Source organism: Paramisgurnus dabryanus, chromosome 3 (assembly GCF_030506205.2).
Source record: "Paramisgurnus dabryanus chromosome 3, PD_genome_1.1, whole genome shotgun sequence".
Lineage (NCBI taxonomy): Eukaryota > Metazoa > Chordata > Actinopteri > Cypriniformes > Cobitidae > Paramisgurnus > Paramisgurnus dabryanus.
Genome location: NC_133339.1, coordinates 34853984 through 34871448, shown reverse-complemented (window position 1 = coordinate 34871448; position 17465 = coordinate 34853984). Strand labels below are relative to the sequence as shown.

General features: G+C 34.5%; 1 protein-coding gene and 1 long non-coding RNA gene across 2 annotated transcripts in view; one reads left to right on the top strand and one right to left on the bottom strand.

Moving 5' to 3' along the window:
• Window positions 1–724: 724 nt before the first annotated feature.
• The window catches only part of LOC135765009 (5-hydroxytryptamine receptor 3A-like), a 36387-nt gene continuing 19646 nt past the window's right edge, over window positions 725–17465 (bottom strand). Inside the window, exons 8-9 of the mRNA XM_065275834.1 lie at window positions 1689–1829; window positions 725–1365 (exon numbers count right to left, since the gene is read on the bottom strand). Of these exons, the coding sequence (XP_065131906.1) occupies window positions 1136–1365; window positions 1689–1829 (371 nt within the window). The 3' untranslated portion in view covers window positions 725–1135. The remainder of the gene's footprint in view (window positions 1366–1688; window positions 1830–17465) is intronic.
• Window positions 13485–17113, top strand: LOC141281988 (uncharacterized). Its single transcript, XR_012336457.1, has 3 exons — window positions 13485–13575; window positions 13675–13754; window positions 16917–17113. It is a non-coding gene; the product is annotated as an uncharacterized lncRNA (long non-coding RNA).

The following is a 17465-nucleotide window of genomic DNA, read 5'->3' as shown; positions in this document are numbered from 1 at the left end:
ATGGCAACTTTTATGAATTGTTTTGATCCACTTCAAATGTTGACTAGTGTACAACCGATAAACATATGACAATGACGACACCACAATTAAACAGATGATCTAGAAACACAAAACAATCTGAAAGAGCAATTTCTCTCATTTTCCTGATATTGTCAGAATACAGTAATTAGTCCTGTATACTATTTAATTGTCTTGATATTACCATAATAATAGTTAAAAGCGCACTTCTAGTAAGAGAATCATACACTGGAAAAAACAGTAAGTAGAATTTACAATATTTTTTATATTGCAAGATCTTGCAAAAAGTATTTTTCACACACATTTCACAATGTTGGTAACAATTTTATACATTATATTTATAATTACTCCTAATCAGTTACTTCTTTGATTTTATTTATTTAAAATTGTAATATTATCTCTATTTGTTAGCTACTTATTATATCACATTATAATGAACAAGTCAGAAGAGACTTGTCTCCTTACTAGTACTAGTACAGTTATTGCTCATTGACTGAATTAACACGCATCATGATTTTCTTTGCATCACCTACAGTCTATACACACGCACCACTCTTCTTAATGATGGCAACCACAAAACTCAAAGAAGAAACAAAAAAATCATCTAAATCTCAAAGATAAATGAACATTAAACACTAACAAGTCTTTATTTCTAATTAAAAACACACAGAATAGTGTTTCAACAAACACGTCCTGAAAAGTTGAAAGCCCCTGTACACAGCAAAAGTCCAGTGTTAAGTTCATAACACTACATAGACCATTTATTACAGCATGTTTTAATTGCCACTTTAAATGAAACAGCCAACAAACTTTACAAGTAAGATGTAAAATGCAGCTTTAGGTTTCAAACAGAGATGGTGATAGAGAGGATAAAAATACATATTGCATTAAAAAAAATTACGGTTTTACTTCCCAATTAATCTGCAGGACACATGGAAACAGAAGACTGAAATGTGTGGGCGGAGTGTAATCACATCTCTAATGAGTAGGGTTAAAACTGACATGATTAACTCTGTCAATGAACTCCAACTCAGAACAACAATTTACTCATTAGGTGTTGAATTCAACTCAGACGTTTTACACTGAAATTGTAATTCTTGCTGTGTACAAAATGATTTTAAAATTGAAACCAAACCTTGCCAAGAAAGGACAGAAACCCAATAACAGTGATTATGTAAAGAACAATAAAGATCACATTTACAATTCTTGCTGCTAAGGTCCAGCACGGTGAGACTTTTTCTTGGTGTTGCAGAGTAAAAACCTGCTTCGGCATGTCGGGCGTACATGTCATCTGTTCATTTCTACCGGTAACTGTGTCTAGAGAGTTATGCAAGAATTTTACATCATCTGTGGAAAAAAGTACAAACCACGGCTCTGGGTAAATGCGCTTGGTCATGTAGAAAATGTTACTGTAGCTCATTTAAAAATATTTTTAAAGATTTTTATATTCAAATATTTTAACTTCTATAAGGCTGCTTTGCTCCAATGGACGATGTACAACAGAAATAAAATTGAAATAAAAAAGTTTTTTGATATCCCATAAGAATAGTTACTACAATCAAGGTTGATGTAGATGACTTTTGTCTGTATGTTTTTTTTTTTTTTTACTGTAAGAATAAGACCGATTTAAGACAATGTTTCTCATTTTTAATTGCTGGGTTGACTCTTACCATGTTGAACGGTTAAATCTGCTCCGCTTTCTGTTGGTGTTACTGATTTGGTCTCTTTTCCTATAGCAATCAGAATGCTTGCAACGATGGTCTGCAGAATACTTATGCCAATAAGTGAGAAAACCCCAATGCAGTAAATCCCTGTGACAACAACAGCAAACCATTAGATCAAAAAATAAAAGTTATGTTTCTCTCAAGTCTCTGATCTCGGGGAGAGTATCATAAGCCCTTTTTACACAGATATTACAGAAAATACACAGAAAATATGAGCAGAAGTAATAAGCAGTGATACTCTGACATAATATTAGTGTGAGTCAATATAAACCTGTTGTGTTGTTAGTTAACATGCTGAACAGAGTTTTGTACATGTAGATGTAAGAGTTTTCTCTAATAGTTCAGAGCAATCAATGAAATAAGCATGTGCAACTTTCACATGCTTGCAAAACGAATAAAAATTTAAGAGGTGGAGAAACTATCAATAGTTTTATGATAGTCTAGAGACTGTGCTAAGTTCATGTTAATTCAGGTACAATATAAAGACTTCGTGCTCGGTGCTTGATTTTTTTTCCCAAACCAGTTCAGATAGGAGTTTTACTTAAACATGAGCTCAGGGGCAGAAAGAAATTTGATTGGTTCACAAAAATGACCAATGAAAGTCCTCAACCGGAGCCTTCAAGGCAGCTTCTGCAGTGAAGCAGTTCGAGCTCACCGTTGGTCAGGTGAGTAGCGCAGATGGTTAGATAGGAATGTGACTGGTTTGGAATTCAGCTCGAAATGTTTCGAGCGTTTAAGTTACGTGTTACCACGTTTTCACGTGTCCGTGGCACGACTTTCTTTTTCGTGCCAGTTTCACGTAATGGTTACTCAATTTTTTTTCCTTTTTTCAAACCATTGTCGTTTGGGATTGGGGTTAGATTTGTGGGTTTTTTTCATTTTTAAACTGTTTTCGCGCGAAGATGAAGTTGGGTTTGGGTTAGAATGGCAGTGGTTTATACATTTATTTGTCAGAAATTTAAACAGCTTTCACTTGATGTTGGGGTTAGAGTTGGGTTTGGGTTAGGATGTCATTTTACGTAACAGAAAGTTGTTCTAACCCCAATCCCAAACGACAATGGTAAGAAAATAGTAAAAACAATTGAGTAAACATTACGTGAAACTGGCACGAAAAAGAAAGTCGTGCCACGGACACGTGAAAACGTGGTAACACGTAACTTAAACGCTCGAAACATTTTGAGCTGAATTCAAAACAGTCACATTCCTATCTAACCATCTGCGCTACTCACCTGACCAACGGTGAGCTCGAACTGCTTCACTGCAGAAGCTGCCTTGAAGGCTCCGGTTGAGGACTTTCATTGGTCATTTTTGTGAACCAATCAAATTTCTTTCTGCCCCTGAGCTCATGTTTAAGTAAAACTCCTATCTGAACTGGTTTGGGAAAAAAAATCACGCGTGCTCGGTACATCACAATAGATAAGAGGTGTAAAATCCATGTGCCAGGAGTAAAAATCCTCCCCATTAATTTGTTCCAATCACCTGGATTTACTAATTAGCACAGTTTTTCAGCAGGAGGTGACCTCCTGGCTCGTTGGTGTTTTAAGCCCTCAACGAAGCCTTCAAGGCAGCGCTGCCTGGAAGGCACTCCCCGTCCCCCGAGCGTTTCAGCCAATCACAGCACTGGTGCTAGATATTGAGCCTTTCACCAGCTTCTGGCAGTTCGAGCTCACCGTTGGTCAGGTGAGTAGCGCAGAGCCTCTGTGTTTATATAATCCACACCAAGATAGGTGTTAAAAAAACACTAAGGCTCTGTTTACACGTACATGGTTATTTTTAAAAACTGAGAGATTTACCTTCGTTTGTGCCCCTCGTTTACACGCAAACGGAGAACTCGCCTCTGAAACCGATTGTTTCTAAGAACTCCGGCCAGAGTGGAGATCTTGAAAATCTTCGGTTGCACGGTTGCATGTAATGTGAGACAAACGGATGTTTAAGCAGGCAACGTCACAGAGTATGCGCCAGAGCTCGCACCTACGTCAAAAGTGCGACCCATGTTTACATGTGACTGCTACTCTGAACACTTCCAAGATCACATTTATGTTCGTGCAAACTCGTTTCGTGTGTTTGTATTTCCAAATACAGCTGCCACCTAGAGGCCATAGGAAATACCATGTTTTACGCTGTGACTTACTGCTTTTAGTGGTGGTTTCGTGGACAGGGATTAGCTTAAACCAGGACTAGACCTGAGTTTAATTTGGAAAATATAACTAGTTTTAACAAACATAGCTTACTAAAAACATTACTTGTGTGCATTTTGAGGCAAAACAAAGGGCACTGATTTTTTTTAAGATATGTCAGTGCAAGTTGTTTTCCATCTGGACAGCTCTTAAATTCATTTTAGACTAGGACTAGTCTAATCCCTGTCCGGGAAACCGCCCCTTAGAGATTTAACCATATCAACATCATATCTAGTCAGTCTAATTCTAAGATTTTTTGTGATGATAAATTGCGACGACCTTGACAGAGATGGTGATAGAGGCAAAAGTGAAAGATTGCAGCAGGGGTTATTGCACCCATAATGCAACATGTTATTAAAAAAACAGGTAAAACGCCTGTTAAATATAAGTACGGAATTCCTTCATATTTACACACACTGTAAAAAATTGTGCCGTTAAATAACAGTAATCAACTGGCAGCTTGGTTGCCAGCAAGATAATGTTAATTTATGGTTCTGCCTTTGTTATTTTACAGTTCTACTTCCGTTAATTTACAGCTCCTCTTTTTTAACAGTATGTTAATGTTATAATGCCCTGAAAGCAACTCACTTAATTTAGGAAACCAATTGCAGGATCCATTCAAGTTTATAAATATATATAAATATTTTTATGGTGGTGTTAGTATTATGAACTTAATTCATTTGAGTCCATTGAACAGAAATATTACTTCTAAAATTGAACTGCAAACATTTAAACTTCCACACAAATCTCATGTAGTTCATCATGAGCAAACTACAAAGTTACTGCTTTAAAATAAAACAACAGGCAGCATAACATCAATGACTTACTGCCCATCCTTGACCTAAACACCACACTACTCTTCAGCACAATGGTAACCCAAAAACCGAGCCAAATCCTAACAAAACAAAACATTAAACACTAAAAGATCTCTCACATTATCATCTTGTGTAAATCCCCTGAACAGTTTTTAAGTTCACATAATAAAAAAACAAAATACAATGACTTTTCTCTAATGTCTGTGTGAAATTAACATATTTCTGTATGCAAATTTGACTGTTCGGTTTTCTGTAATCAACTGGCAGCTTGGTTGCCAGCAAGATAATGTTTTTTATGGTCTCCTTCGGACTGTTAAAAAACATTAGCATTCTGTGTTTTTATATCTTACACATTTAACCCTTTAAACCCCATCGCAAAATCCTTGGTGTCAAAAGAACACTGCTCATGGATTAAAGTGAAAAAAATTCTTCTGACTGAAATTTTTTTCAGGCCAAGTCATATTCCTTTAACTAAAACTTAATCAACAATGACGCTAAAGTGTTAGCTCACATTTTTGCTCAGAGAATAAAAATATGTTTGGATACAATTATAGATGACATTCAGTCTGGTTTTATGCAAGGGAGACATATCAGCAATAATATTAGATTAATTCTAGATTTGATTGATTATGAGCCTTATATAGGCCTGACCGACAACAGTTACATTTTGTTTATAGATATATATATAAAGCCTTTGATACTGTAAAACATAATTTTTTATTTGACTTACTAGATTTTTTTGGCTTTGGAAAATACTTTAAAAGAGCAATACAAACTTTATATAGTGATTGCAACAGTTCAGTTAAACTTCCTTGGGGTACTACTCATAGATTTGGAATTTCCAGAGGCATAAAGCAAGGAGATCCTGCTGCTCCATTTTTATTTCTGTTAGTCATGCAAGCAATGGCATTACACATAAATAATGATTCCTTTCAAGGTATTCAAATTTTAGATAGAGAAATTAAGTGTTGTCAGCTAGCTGATGATACAGCAATATTTTTGAAGAATGAAATGCAGGTTAAAAAAGTTATAAATTGTCTTAATGTATTCTCTGAGGTTTCAGGTTTATCCCTTAACCTTAAAAAATGTACCCTTTTTCCACTTAAAGATGATGGTAGGCCTATCCATTTGACTGAATATGAAGGAATTCCAATAAAGAATGAAGTAACGTATTTGGGAATAAAAATATGCAAAAATCAGACTGATAGAGTACAATCAAACTTTCAACCAGTCATTTCAAAAATTAAGAACAAATTTGATATGTGGCTAATGAGGGATTTATCGCTCAAAGGTAGAGTCATATTGTCGAAGACTGAAGGACTATCTCGTGTAGTTTATCTTGCAAAAGTATTGGATGTTCCTAAAGTGGTTACAAAAAAAATTAATTCTATTCTGTTTAATTTCTTATGGAAAAATAAGCCTCACTACCTAAATAAAAATATTTTATGTAATCCATACAATCAGGGGGGCTTGAATGTGATCGATATACATTCTTCTGACATTACCTTTAAATTAAATTGGATTAAACATTTTATTAAACATAAAGATAAAATATGGTATATAATCCCAAACTTTATTTTCAAAAAGGTTGGTGGTATAGAGTTTCTCCTAAGGTGTGATTATGATATTAACAAACTTCCTCTTCAATTATCCAATTTTCACAGACAGGCTCTTTTATGTTGGCTCCTTATTTATAAACACAATTTTTCTCCCCACAGACATATCATTTGGAATAATAAATATATTAAATATAAGAATAAATCAATCTTTTACGACAATTGGGTTCAAAATGATATTTTATTGCTTTCGCAATTGATTAATGACAAAGGTTATTTGCTTTCATATTCTGAATTTTTAAAGAAATTTAATATCCCAATATTGCCACAAAAATATAGTGTTGTATTTGATGCTATTCCAGCTGGTTTTTTAAGACTATTACAGGGTAATACAGATTCTGATAAGCAATTGACCTTTCAAAAATATTTTTTTTTAGATGGGATTAATATTAAAGATTTCAAATGTAATAATTGTTTTTTTAGAAGCTTGATTCATCATCCTGTAACATGTAGAAGCAAACAATATTGGAGAAATATTTTTGGGAATTTGAATTGGCCTTTAGTTTGGACTTACAATAATAAGTTCTGTATTACTAACAAAGTTACTGAGGTTTATTTTAAAATTATACATTTAATTTACCCGACGAACCAATTCCTGCAAAAATTCAAAAAGGATCTTTCAGACTCTTGTGTATTTTGTAATATTAACACTGAAACTATTGTACATCTTTTCTTTGATTGCATATATACAAGATTTTTTTGGATCGACATTGAAAATTTGTTTGAATTATTCTGTGGAGAAAAAATCAAAATACAGAAAAAAGATGTTTTTTTCTTTCATGGAGAAAATGATTTCCTTAAAGGTCATATCTTTTTTTAAATCTTATTATCTTATATGGTAAGTTTTACATTCATAAATGCAAATGGGCTCGGACTAAGCCCAATATTACCCAATTTAAGGTTCAGATGAAGAGTTATTTTGAAACACTGAAAGGACTTTCAAACCCTATAGCTACCAAGACTATGATGTATTACAATGCGTTAAATTCCTCATTTTGAAAGTATTGTATTGTATACCCTCTTTATTTTATTTTATTTTAATTTCTTTTCTTTTCTCTTTTTTTTCCTTAAAGTGTATTTCTTTTACTTTAAATGTTATTTGTAATTCTTTATGCTTGCAATGGTGCTACATGATGCTTTGATTGTACAATTATTTTGATACAAAATAAAGCAAAAAAAAAAAAAAAAAAAGGTGAAATGCCGTTACATCCAAAAGCCAGGGGGCGCTCTCGTGCAGAAACTCAATATGTGCTGCAGACGAAGAACCAGACACACGCAGCTCGCTTGATTTTTTTTCCCAAACCAGTTCAGATAGGAGTTTTACTTAAACATGAGCTCAGGGGCAGAAAGAAATTTGATTGGTTCACAAAAATGACCAATGAAAGTCCTCAACCGGAGCCTTCAAGGCAGCTTCTGCAGTGAAGCAGTTCGAGCTCACCGTTGGTCAGGTGAGTAGCGCAGATGGTTAGATAGGAATGTGACTGGTTTGGAATTCAGCTCGAAATGTTTCGAGCGTTTAAGTTACGTGTTACCACGTTTTCACGTGTCCGTGGCACGACTTTCTTTTTCGTGCCAGTTTCACGTAATGGTTACTCAATTTTTTTTCCTTTTTTCAAACCATTGTCGTTTGGGATTGGGGGTTAGATTTGTGGGTTTTTTTCATTTTTAAACTGTTTTCGTGCGAAGATGAAGTTGGGTTTGGGTTAGAATGGCAGTGGTTTATACATTTATTTGTCAGAAATTTAAACAGCTTTCACTTGATGTTGGGGTTAGAGTTGGGTTTGGGTTAGGATGTCATTTTACGTAACAAAGTTGTTCTAACCCCAATCCCAAACGACAATGGTAAGAAAATAGTAAAAACAATTGAGTAAACATTACGTGAAACTGGCACGAAAAAGAAAGTCGTGCCACGGACACGTGAAAACGTGGTAACACGTAACTTAAACGCTCGAAACATTTCGAGCTGAATTCAAAACAGTCACATTCCTATCTAACCATCTGCGCTACTCACCTGACCAACGGTGAGCTCGAACTGCTTCACTGCAGAAGCTGCCTTGAAGGCTCCGGTTGAGGACTTTCATTGGTCATTTTTGTGAACCAATCAAATTTCTTTCTGCCCCTGAGCTCATGTTTAAGTAAAACTCCTATCTGAACTGGTTTGGGAAAAAAAATCACGCACGCAGCTCCAGGAAATGTCTTAATATAATCACTTTCTTATCAACTATATTTGAGTTTTAAAAATCCACATAATTACATACCATATGATCCTCTGGAGACGACTGACGGACAATGAACCTTAACATTGCTCCGTCCTGTGCCCGCAGCCTCTCGCTCCTCTTGTGATTATCTCCTCAGTGCTGCTTAATATCACACACTCCACCGTGACAAACAGAATAAACGCAACGGGATATGGTACAATTGGCCTTGTATTCATTCACTGCATGAAAGTCAGTAAAAATGTAAAGCTGCTTATTTTTGCTGATGCCTCATGATTTGAAGTTCACGGTTTCTATTGTTATTATGATTTTACCTTAACATTTCATTTAATATTTTAAAATAGAAACAAAACAAAAAATCAATAGACAGGTCCATAATCTAAAGCACGTAGGAGTTTTCCTTACTCAAACATGTTCTGAGGGCAGCAAGAATATGTTCACAAAAACGACCAATCAAAATGCTCGTTACTGGTTTAAGCCCTCAGCGGAGCCTTCAAGGCAGCTTCTGCAGTGAAGCAGTTCGAGCTCACCGTTGGTCAGATGAGTAGCGCAGATATGGTAAGATAGGAATGAGACTGATTTTGAATTCAGCTCGAAACGTTTCGAGCATTTAAGTGACACGTTTTCACGTGTCCGTGGCACGACTTTCTTTTTCGTGCCAGTTTCATGTATTGTTTATTCAATTGTTTTTCCTATTTTCTTACCATTGTCGCTTGGGATTGGGGTTAGAACAACTTTCTGTTACATAAAATGACATCCTCACCCTAACCCAACTCTAACCCCAACTCCAAGCAAGAACAATTTGAATTTTACGTAAATAAATGTATAAACAATGCCATTCTAACCCAAACTCAACTTTATCCTCGCGCGAAAACAGTTTGAAAATGTGACAAAACGCACAAATCTAACCCCAATCCCAATCGACAATGGTTTGAAAAAAGGAAAAAAATTGAATAACCAATACATGAAACTGGCACGAAAAAGAAAGTCGTGCCACGGACACGTGAAAACGCGTCACTTAAATGCTCGAATCGTTTCGAGCTGAATTCAAAAACAGTCTCATTCCTATCTTACCATATCTGCGCTACTCATCTGACCAACGGTGAGCTCGAACTGCTTCACTGCAGAAGCTGCCTTGAAGGCTCCGCTGAGGGCTTAAACCAGTAACGAGCATTTTGATTGGTCGTTTTTGTGAACATATTCTTGCTGCCCTCAGAACATGTTTGAGTAAGGAAAACTCCTATCTACTAATCTAAAAGTGTTTCACATGTGAATGCAAAACATGTTGGGTCATACAGACTGACAAACTCAGGTAAACTTATCTGCAGATACCTGTCAGCTACTGTACTTATAGTCCAGAGGTGCCGAAACTAGGGCACATAGCCCAAAGTTGGCCCACAATAGACCTTTAATTTGGCCCGTCGTGCTACGTGAGATAAGGAAAAAGTATAAAAGTCATTGACGCAGATGTTCATATTTCTAATTAAACATGTTCTAAAATGTATTTTTTATCTGTACAAATAAAAAACAAAAATGTAAATTTAAATCAAATGCAGGGGATTAAAGTTATTTTTTAAAGTACATGCATACTTGAAGGTGTATAACATGCATCACGAAACGTAATGAACTCTGGTACTATAGCCATGGTCCCAGCTAACAGAAAAAAGTTCTAAGAACGTTCCCTGAAAGTTCCCAAGGTTCCCAAAAACGTTCTGCCAATGGAAAAAGTGTCCAGTTTTCTTGACGTTCTAAGAATGTGTTTGTGTTGTCTCAACGTTAGAGGAATGTTACATTTTACTATTTTTAAACTTTATGCTTTAATGTTCACACAATGTTTAAAACAACAACTGTTTATTTTATTGACTTGTTTGATTGGTATGTAAATGATAGAGAAACATTGCATTTTAATATTTTAAAACTGTTATAAAACACTGAAAAAAAATATTCATTCGGTTTACTTAATTTTTTTAAGATAAGTGGTTTCAATCAATTTATTTAAGATACATTTAAACAAAAGTTTTTTTTTTTTTTTTTTTTTTTGGCTAAATTTTTTTGTTTAAATGTAGCTTAAATAAATTGATTGCAACCACTTACCTTATTTTTTTTTAAAGAGTAAATTTAATGAATCATTTTTTTCAGTGCATTATTTCTGAATGTTCAGTAAAACATTGCTGTAGAAAACACGATTCACTTATTAGGTTAAGATGTTGATGTTTTGTTAAATTTTAAGTCACCATTATTGTGATTAGTGTTTGTTTTAGTTGGACTCTTGACCCTTGACTTTTTCTTGCTAGTTTTTTACCTGTTTGTATTAACTTTGTGTTAATACACCACATTTGTTATGAACATGTGAAGTTAATAGTTTAGTTCTGTGGTGGTTGATACATAATGGCAAAGATCATCACCTAATTAACTAACCAAAATTTTATTTTCTGTCAATAATGTGAGAGCCAACACTTTCACAGCAGTTTGTCATTAAGGAGTTTTAGAAACTTTGGACAAAAAATATCCGCTGCATAATTGGGACGCACAAACATCAAGAATCAGAGTATGAATCTCAACCATGGTGACAAATAAATGCAACACTTCATGCTGCAATGCATGCTGGGTATCAACAAATTACAAATCTCATTCAGGACTCCCAGCATGCACTGCAGCATGGATAAATAATGATTTGTTTACAATTTTATTTGTCACCATGGTTGAGATTTATACTCTGATTCTTGATGTTTGTGTGTCCCAATTATACAATGGATATTTTTGTCCAAAGTTTATAAAACCTCTTAATGACAAACTGCTGTGAAAGTGCTGGATCTCATATACATCATTGACAAAAAATAAACTTTTGATTTAGTAAATTAATTAGGTAATGATCTTTATCATTATGTACCAACTACCACAGAATTATGCTACTAACTTTACATGTTCATAACAAATGTGGTGTATTAACACAAAGTTAACACAACCAGGAAAAAAAATAGCAAGCAAAAAGTCAAGAGTCAAGAGTCCAACTAAAACAAACACTAATCACAATAATGGTGACTTAAAATGAAACAAAACATCAACATCTAAGCCTAATAAGTGAATTGTGTTTTCTACAGCAATATATTTACTGAACATTCAGAAATAATGTTTTATAAAATAATAAAATGCAATGTTTCTCTATCATTTACATAACAGTCAAACAAGTCAATATAATAAACAGTTGTTGTTTTCAACATTGTGTGAACATTAAAACATGACATTGTCATAACGTTTAAAAATGGTAAAATGTAACATTCCTCTAACGTTGAGACATTACAAAAACGTTCTTAGAACGTCACGAAAACTGGACACTTTTTCTGTTGGCAGAACGTTTTTGGGAACCTTGGGAACTTTCAGGGAACGTTCTTAGAACTTTTTTCTGTTAGCTGGGGTACTATATGACATGTTTTTCATTGTTAGTTAATGCACTAATTTACAAAAAAATAATTTGAGTTCATGTTGTAGTTAATGATGACTCTTCATTAGTTTATGTTCAGTAAGTTACATTAAAAGTTATTCTTAAATCAGCATTAGTTTATATTTAAGTAAGAATTAATTAAGGTATAAGTTCATCATGATTCGTGGACTCTTATTATTAATGAATTATAAAGTGTTACCGAGATAATAGATATATAGTAGTTCATGTTTCCAATAATGAGCAGTTAGTCCACTAAACCCAGGGACAATTCCTGAGGCATGGTAAAGAGTTTTGTATTTCATCAGGAAAATGATGATTCAGTAACAAAACACATATTGCTAAATAAAACTGGATAAAAACACAATCTCTACAAGTGTGTTTACTAAATATATTTATTAATTATATAATTACATTCGTTATATTTAGAAAAATCTGAGCATCATTCAAAATAATTGCCAACATGTTTGTAAACTAAACATATTTTGTCAACGTTATAATCTTTATACAAATATTTTATATTTGTATTAATGATCAAGAATAAAGAACAAAGCATTGTGTAAAAACGCGGATTATAAAAAGTACAAAAGTGCATCTTGGAATTCGTAGTCAGATTACATCGTCAACAGCAACAACGCAAATGGAAAAGGACTCAATTTCCCAGAATGCACCACACATCTATTCTTCCGGAGGATCAACCCCGCCGATCGTCGCGAAATTCAAATCTGGACTAGGTGTTTGTTTGCTTGCTGAACAGTACGGTTAGTTTGATTTAATTAATTTGTCTGCATCGCGCTGATCGGTTACTTATTTGTTCATATTATGTTATTTACCGTGATTCATTTTTGTCTTTAAAGTGTTTGAATTTAAATCACACACAGTAAAACATTAAAGAGTATACGAGGTAATTTACACAACAGTAAACACGAGGGTTAACAATACGCAAAGTAAACGTTACATGCATAACGGGCTGTTAAAATATTTAATTCGATGTTTACATTTTTTAAAACAAAACTTTAAAGAAGCCAAGATGAGACGTGATTTGCTTAAAAACAAAACACCATTAACTCATGTGTTGGAAATGTTAGCAGCTAGCAAGTGTTTCTCTGCTATTTTAAATTATACATACGATCTTCTGTTGTTTAAAAGCTCATTCATTGCTTTAGTTTTGGAAGATGCTGCTTATTTTGCAAGACTGATTTAATGCATTATTTTGATTTGTAACAAAGCCAGCTTCACTAGAAGCTTGGAGTCATAATATATTTTAACATTATATGTTTGCCTTTCTTTATCTTTTTAAATATGAAGTCTATCCATGTTTGTGTTTACAGAGGTCATGTACCATGTGATGCTGAAGAGGTTTCTGGGTAAAGATGATGTAAGTTTATTCATTCAATGGTAAAATCAAGATTAAAATGAAACGGGTTAAATAGTAATCAGATGTATGTGATTTTTGTTTTTTAATTCTGTGTTTGCCAGAGAAATATAATGAAGTAACAGTGAAAGCTAAAATATCAGACTGATCCAGACACTGAAGAAATTGGTGTGACTGCAATCTGGCCAAAATTATGTAAATTTAATAATGAAATTATTAAATCCAACAGGTTTAACAGTAAACAGACATGTTATGATGTATGTGATTATATATTTTTTATTCTGTGTTTGATAGACAACTATAGTGAAGTAATCTACTGTAATGAAGCTGCAGAACGACACAGAGACTCTGAGGACATCAACACTGAATATCAAGTAATATTCTGTACATTCTATGCATTTCTTTGATCATATTTGTTGTTGTATCTTTGTACAGTTTAATGTAAACTTCCCAGCCAGCAGTGCTTGGTGGGGCAAATGTAGGCCCCATATGGGCTTGCAATATGGGCCCCAAGCTGGGCTTGCACCCGGGTTTCATGCTGGCCCCATCTGACTTAGCCCACATGAACCTTCTGTAGAAACTAAAGCCAATGTGGACTAAACCAAAGCCAAGTATGGGTGTGGTTGGGTTAAAGAAGTGATGAAGTTAATTAGATAATGAAGAAATGAATGAAGTGATGATTGACCATTAATGATAAACACCTGCTCTTAATAAACAGAATCACTAAAGAAAGATGAACAAGAAGAGAATAAAGACAAAATACCAGCAGAACCACAACAACTACAAAAAGGTTGTTAGGTTATAGTGTTGATTGTCATGTTAAAAAAACTGGGGCCCGTTTCAATAAGGAGGTTCAACCAACTCTGAGTTTAAACTTGAACTCTGAGTTGATTTACTCTGAGATAGTAAACTCTGAGTTTTCGGTTACAGAAAAGCTGATCTGAGTTAGTTCAATCGACTCTGAGTAGATTGACTCTGAGTTAAGCGCGTGCACAGCCACAATGAAAAGCCATCATCAATGGAGCTCAGATATTACGATTTACCGTGGCAACAGCACGTGACAGTCTTAATCATTTTTACTACTAAAACTGAAAGTGTTACTGCAAGTGTACAGCAACTACGAGCATATATTTTAAAGAAAAGAGTTGTTTTTGTAAATTGCTACTCTAGTTAATGCGTACATTTCATTTTCCATCAAACTTAAAATATCAGAAGTAAATAAACTGAGGACTTTACGTTATTATATTCATTTACATGCACATGCAATCCCATGGACAAAAAGATGACAGCAGTGCAGCTAAAATAAAATTAAGCATAATACTTTGTTATAAGGCTACGAACTTTACAAATGTTTGTCATGAATAAAACAAAAATTTGCCCAGCCGGGATTCGATCTCTGATCGCACGTCTGGCCCAACTATTACACACAGCACTACCCACTAGACCAGCGATAATGACGAGTGGATATGTAAGAAATGTCAAGGCAACTGTATAAATGTAAGAGCACCACAAAGACTGATATTAGTCATATAATGATATTTATATATCTAAAATGACTGCAAAAAATAATAATTTCGCTCACATAAATGTAAGCGGATATGACAAAAAACACTCGGGGTCTCAAAATCCTCTCGGGACATAAATTTCACTTTCTACAAATGAATGCAACATCATCATCTACAAGATTCTCTATAAAAGTACATGACATTTTAGTCACTAAGACGATCTATGAACCTAAGTATATCATATTAGCTTTACAAGTCATTTCAATTTACTGTTTTAATTTTTTAGTTGAAAGTTTAGTGTAATATATAAAGTAGTAAGTTAAAATGGTTTGCGCTGGCAATGTAATTATAACTTAAAGACAGCTAAAAAATATGTTACAGTGTACATGATAAAAAATGTGCACAATGAATGAATGTACTAAAGCAACTAACAAGATTAAACACCGCTACTCCTTTAAAAATGGGGAGGAGACCACAAGAATTTCGGAGTTTACAGGATAAAACCTGCTCCCGACCAGGTTAGGTTCAGAGAGTATGTTACTCCGGAAACAGACTCTGAGTATAAGTTACCTCTCCTTCTGAAACAGGCTTGACTTACCCCGCTGTCTCAGGTTTAACCTACCTCCCTTTTTGAAACGGAAAACTCAGAGTTTCCCTTATTTCAGGGTTAACAAACTCAGAGTTTGCACTTAACCACCTTTCTGAAACGGGCCCCTGATGTGCTATTTTAGTTTGTTTACCAAAAATATTTTCTGTCAGTAATGTGATACTGAAGTATGACATCTGGCACTCTCATATCAGTTTATCATTGTAAAGAAAGTTGAAATACTGTACAGTTCAAAATTAACTGTTGTACAAATTAGACACTCAAATATAAAGAATCTGAGTATGGATCTCAATAATGGCGACCATAAAATGAAAAGCTTCATGCTGCAATGCATTCTGGGTATCAATAAATCTTATCCAGAACTCCCAGAATGCACTGCGGCATAAAAAAAAATCATGAACATTTTGGCATTTTTCTTTGTCACCATTGTTGAGATTCATACTGTGAGACTTGATGTTCATGTGTTTAAGTTACACCATGGTTATTCTAAGTACACATTGTTTCAAAATCTTCAGAATGACAAACCGCTTTGAGAGTGCCAGATATCATACTGTAGCATCACATTACTGAGAGAGACCAATACATCTGCTAAATGAGCAAACTCTAAATGAATAAATACATTTTTTAGATGTTCAACATTACGTGTCAAACCCCATAACAGAATTGCAACATGGTCTCTTCTTTACCATAACAAATATAACACACAAAGTTATAGCAGGCAGAAAAAATAAACAAAGAGTCAAGAGTCCAACTAAAACAACCACTGATTACAATAATGGTGACTTTAAATGAAACATCTAAACCTAAGTTAATAAATAACTCTACAAGTAAGATGTAAGATGCTTCAGTGTTACTTTTTTAACACTCTGTAGTGTGGATCTACATTAAACATTAAGCAGTGTTAATGTTAATTTAACACTGGGGATTGGGATTTTGCAGTCTACATTAGCTCCACCAAGAAATGTTTATTTATTTTTTGTAGTTGTTGTGGTTCTGCTGGTATTTTGTCTTTATTCTCTTCTTGTTCAACTTTCTTTAGTGATTCGGTTTATTAACAGCAGGTGTTTATCATTAATGGTCAATCATCACTTCATTCATTTCTTCATTATCTAATTAACTTCATCACTTCTTTAACCCAACCACACCCATACTTGACTTTGGTTTAGTCCACATTGGCTTTAGTTTCTACAGAAGGTTCATGTGGGCTAAGTCAGATGGGGCCAGCATGAAACCCGGGTGCAAGCCCAGCTTGGAGCCCATATTGCAAGCCCATATGGGGCCTACATTTGCCCCTCCAAGCACTGCTGGCTGGGTTTCTAAAATGTACAACTTTAATTGTATTTCATTTGATTTGTTGTGTGTGTGTGTTTATATAGTGTATTATGCCAAATACTTATATATATATACTTTTTATATTTCCACAGGACTCCCAAAGAGATGTTTGTCCAGATGAGGGTGCATCAACATTACCTTTGCTGACAAGTATATGCTTTAGAAATGTTTGAATAATTACAGGACAACGGGATTAGTTTTACAGGGGGACCTCTGAGAAAATCGTGCTTCTCAGAGGTCCTCTGTGTTTTTAATCCCGTCCGAATCGGCCATGTCTGTGTTTTGATGACCTCCGTAAAAATTCCAGAGCAACACTCTAAAAAAATAATCCGTTAAAAAACGGATAATGTCCTGGCAGAAAATTACCGGTACGTTTTCCGTTATTTCACAGACATTTCTGTTTATTCAAAAACTGAACATTCTGTAGATTTACAGAACACTTTCCGTAGATTTACAGAACATTGTCCGTAACCTTTAGGGAGACTTCAATCCGGCTATGAAACGCAACAATGGTGACAATCAACAACAAAGCTTCATGCCACAGTGCATGCTGGGTACCAGGATTGTAGAAAACTATTTTTTAACATTTACTCTCACCATTGTTGAGATTTGTATCCAAAATGTTGATGTCTCTCTGAAGC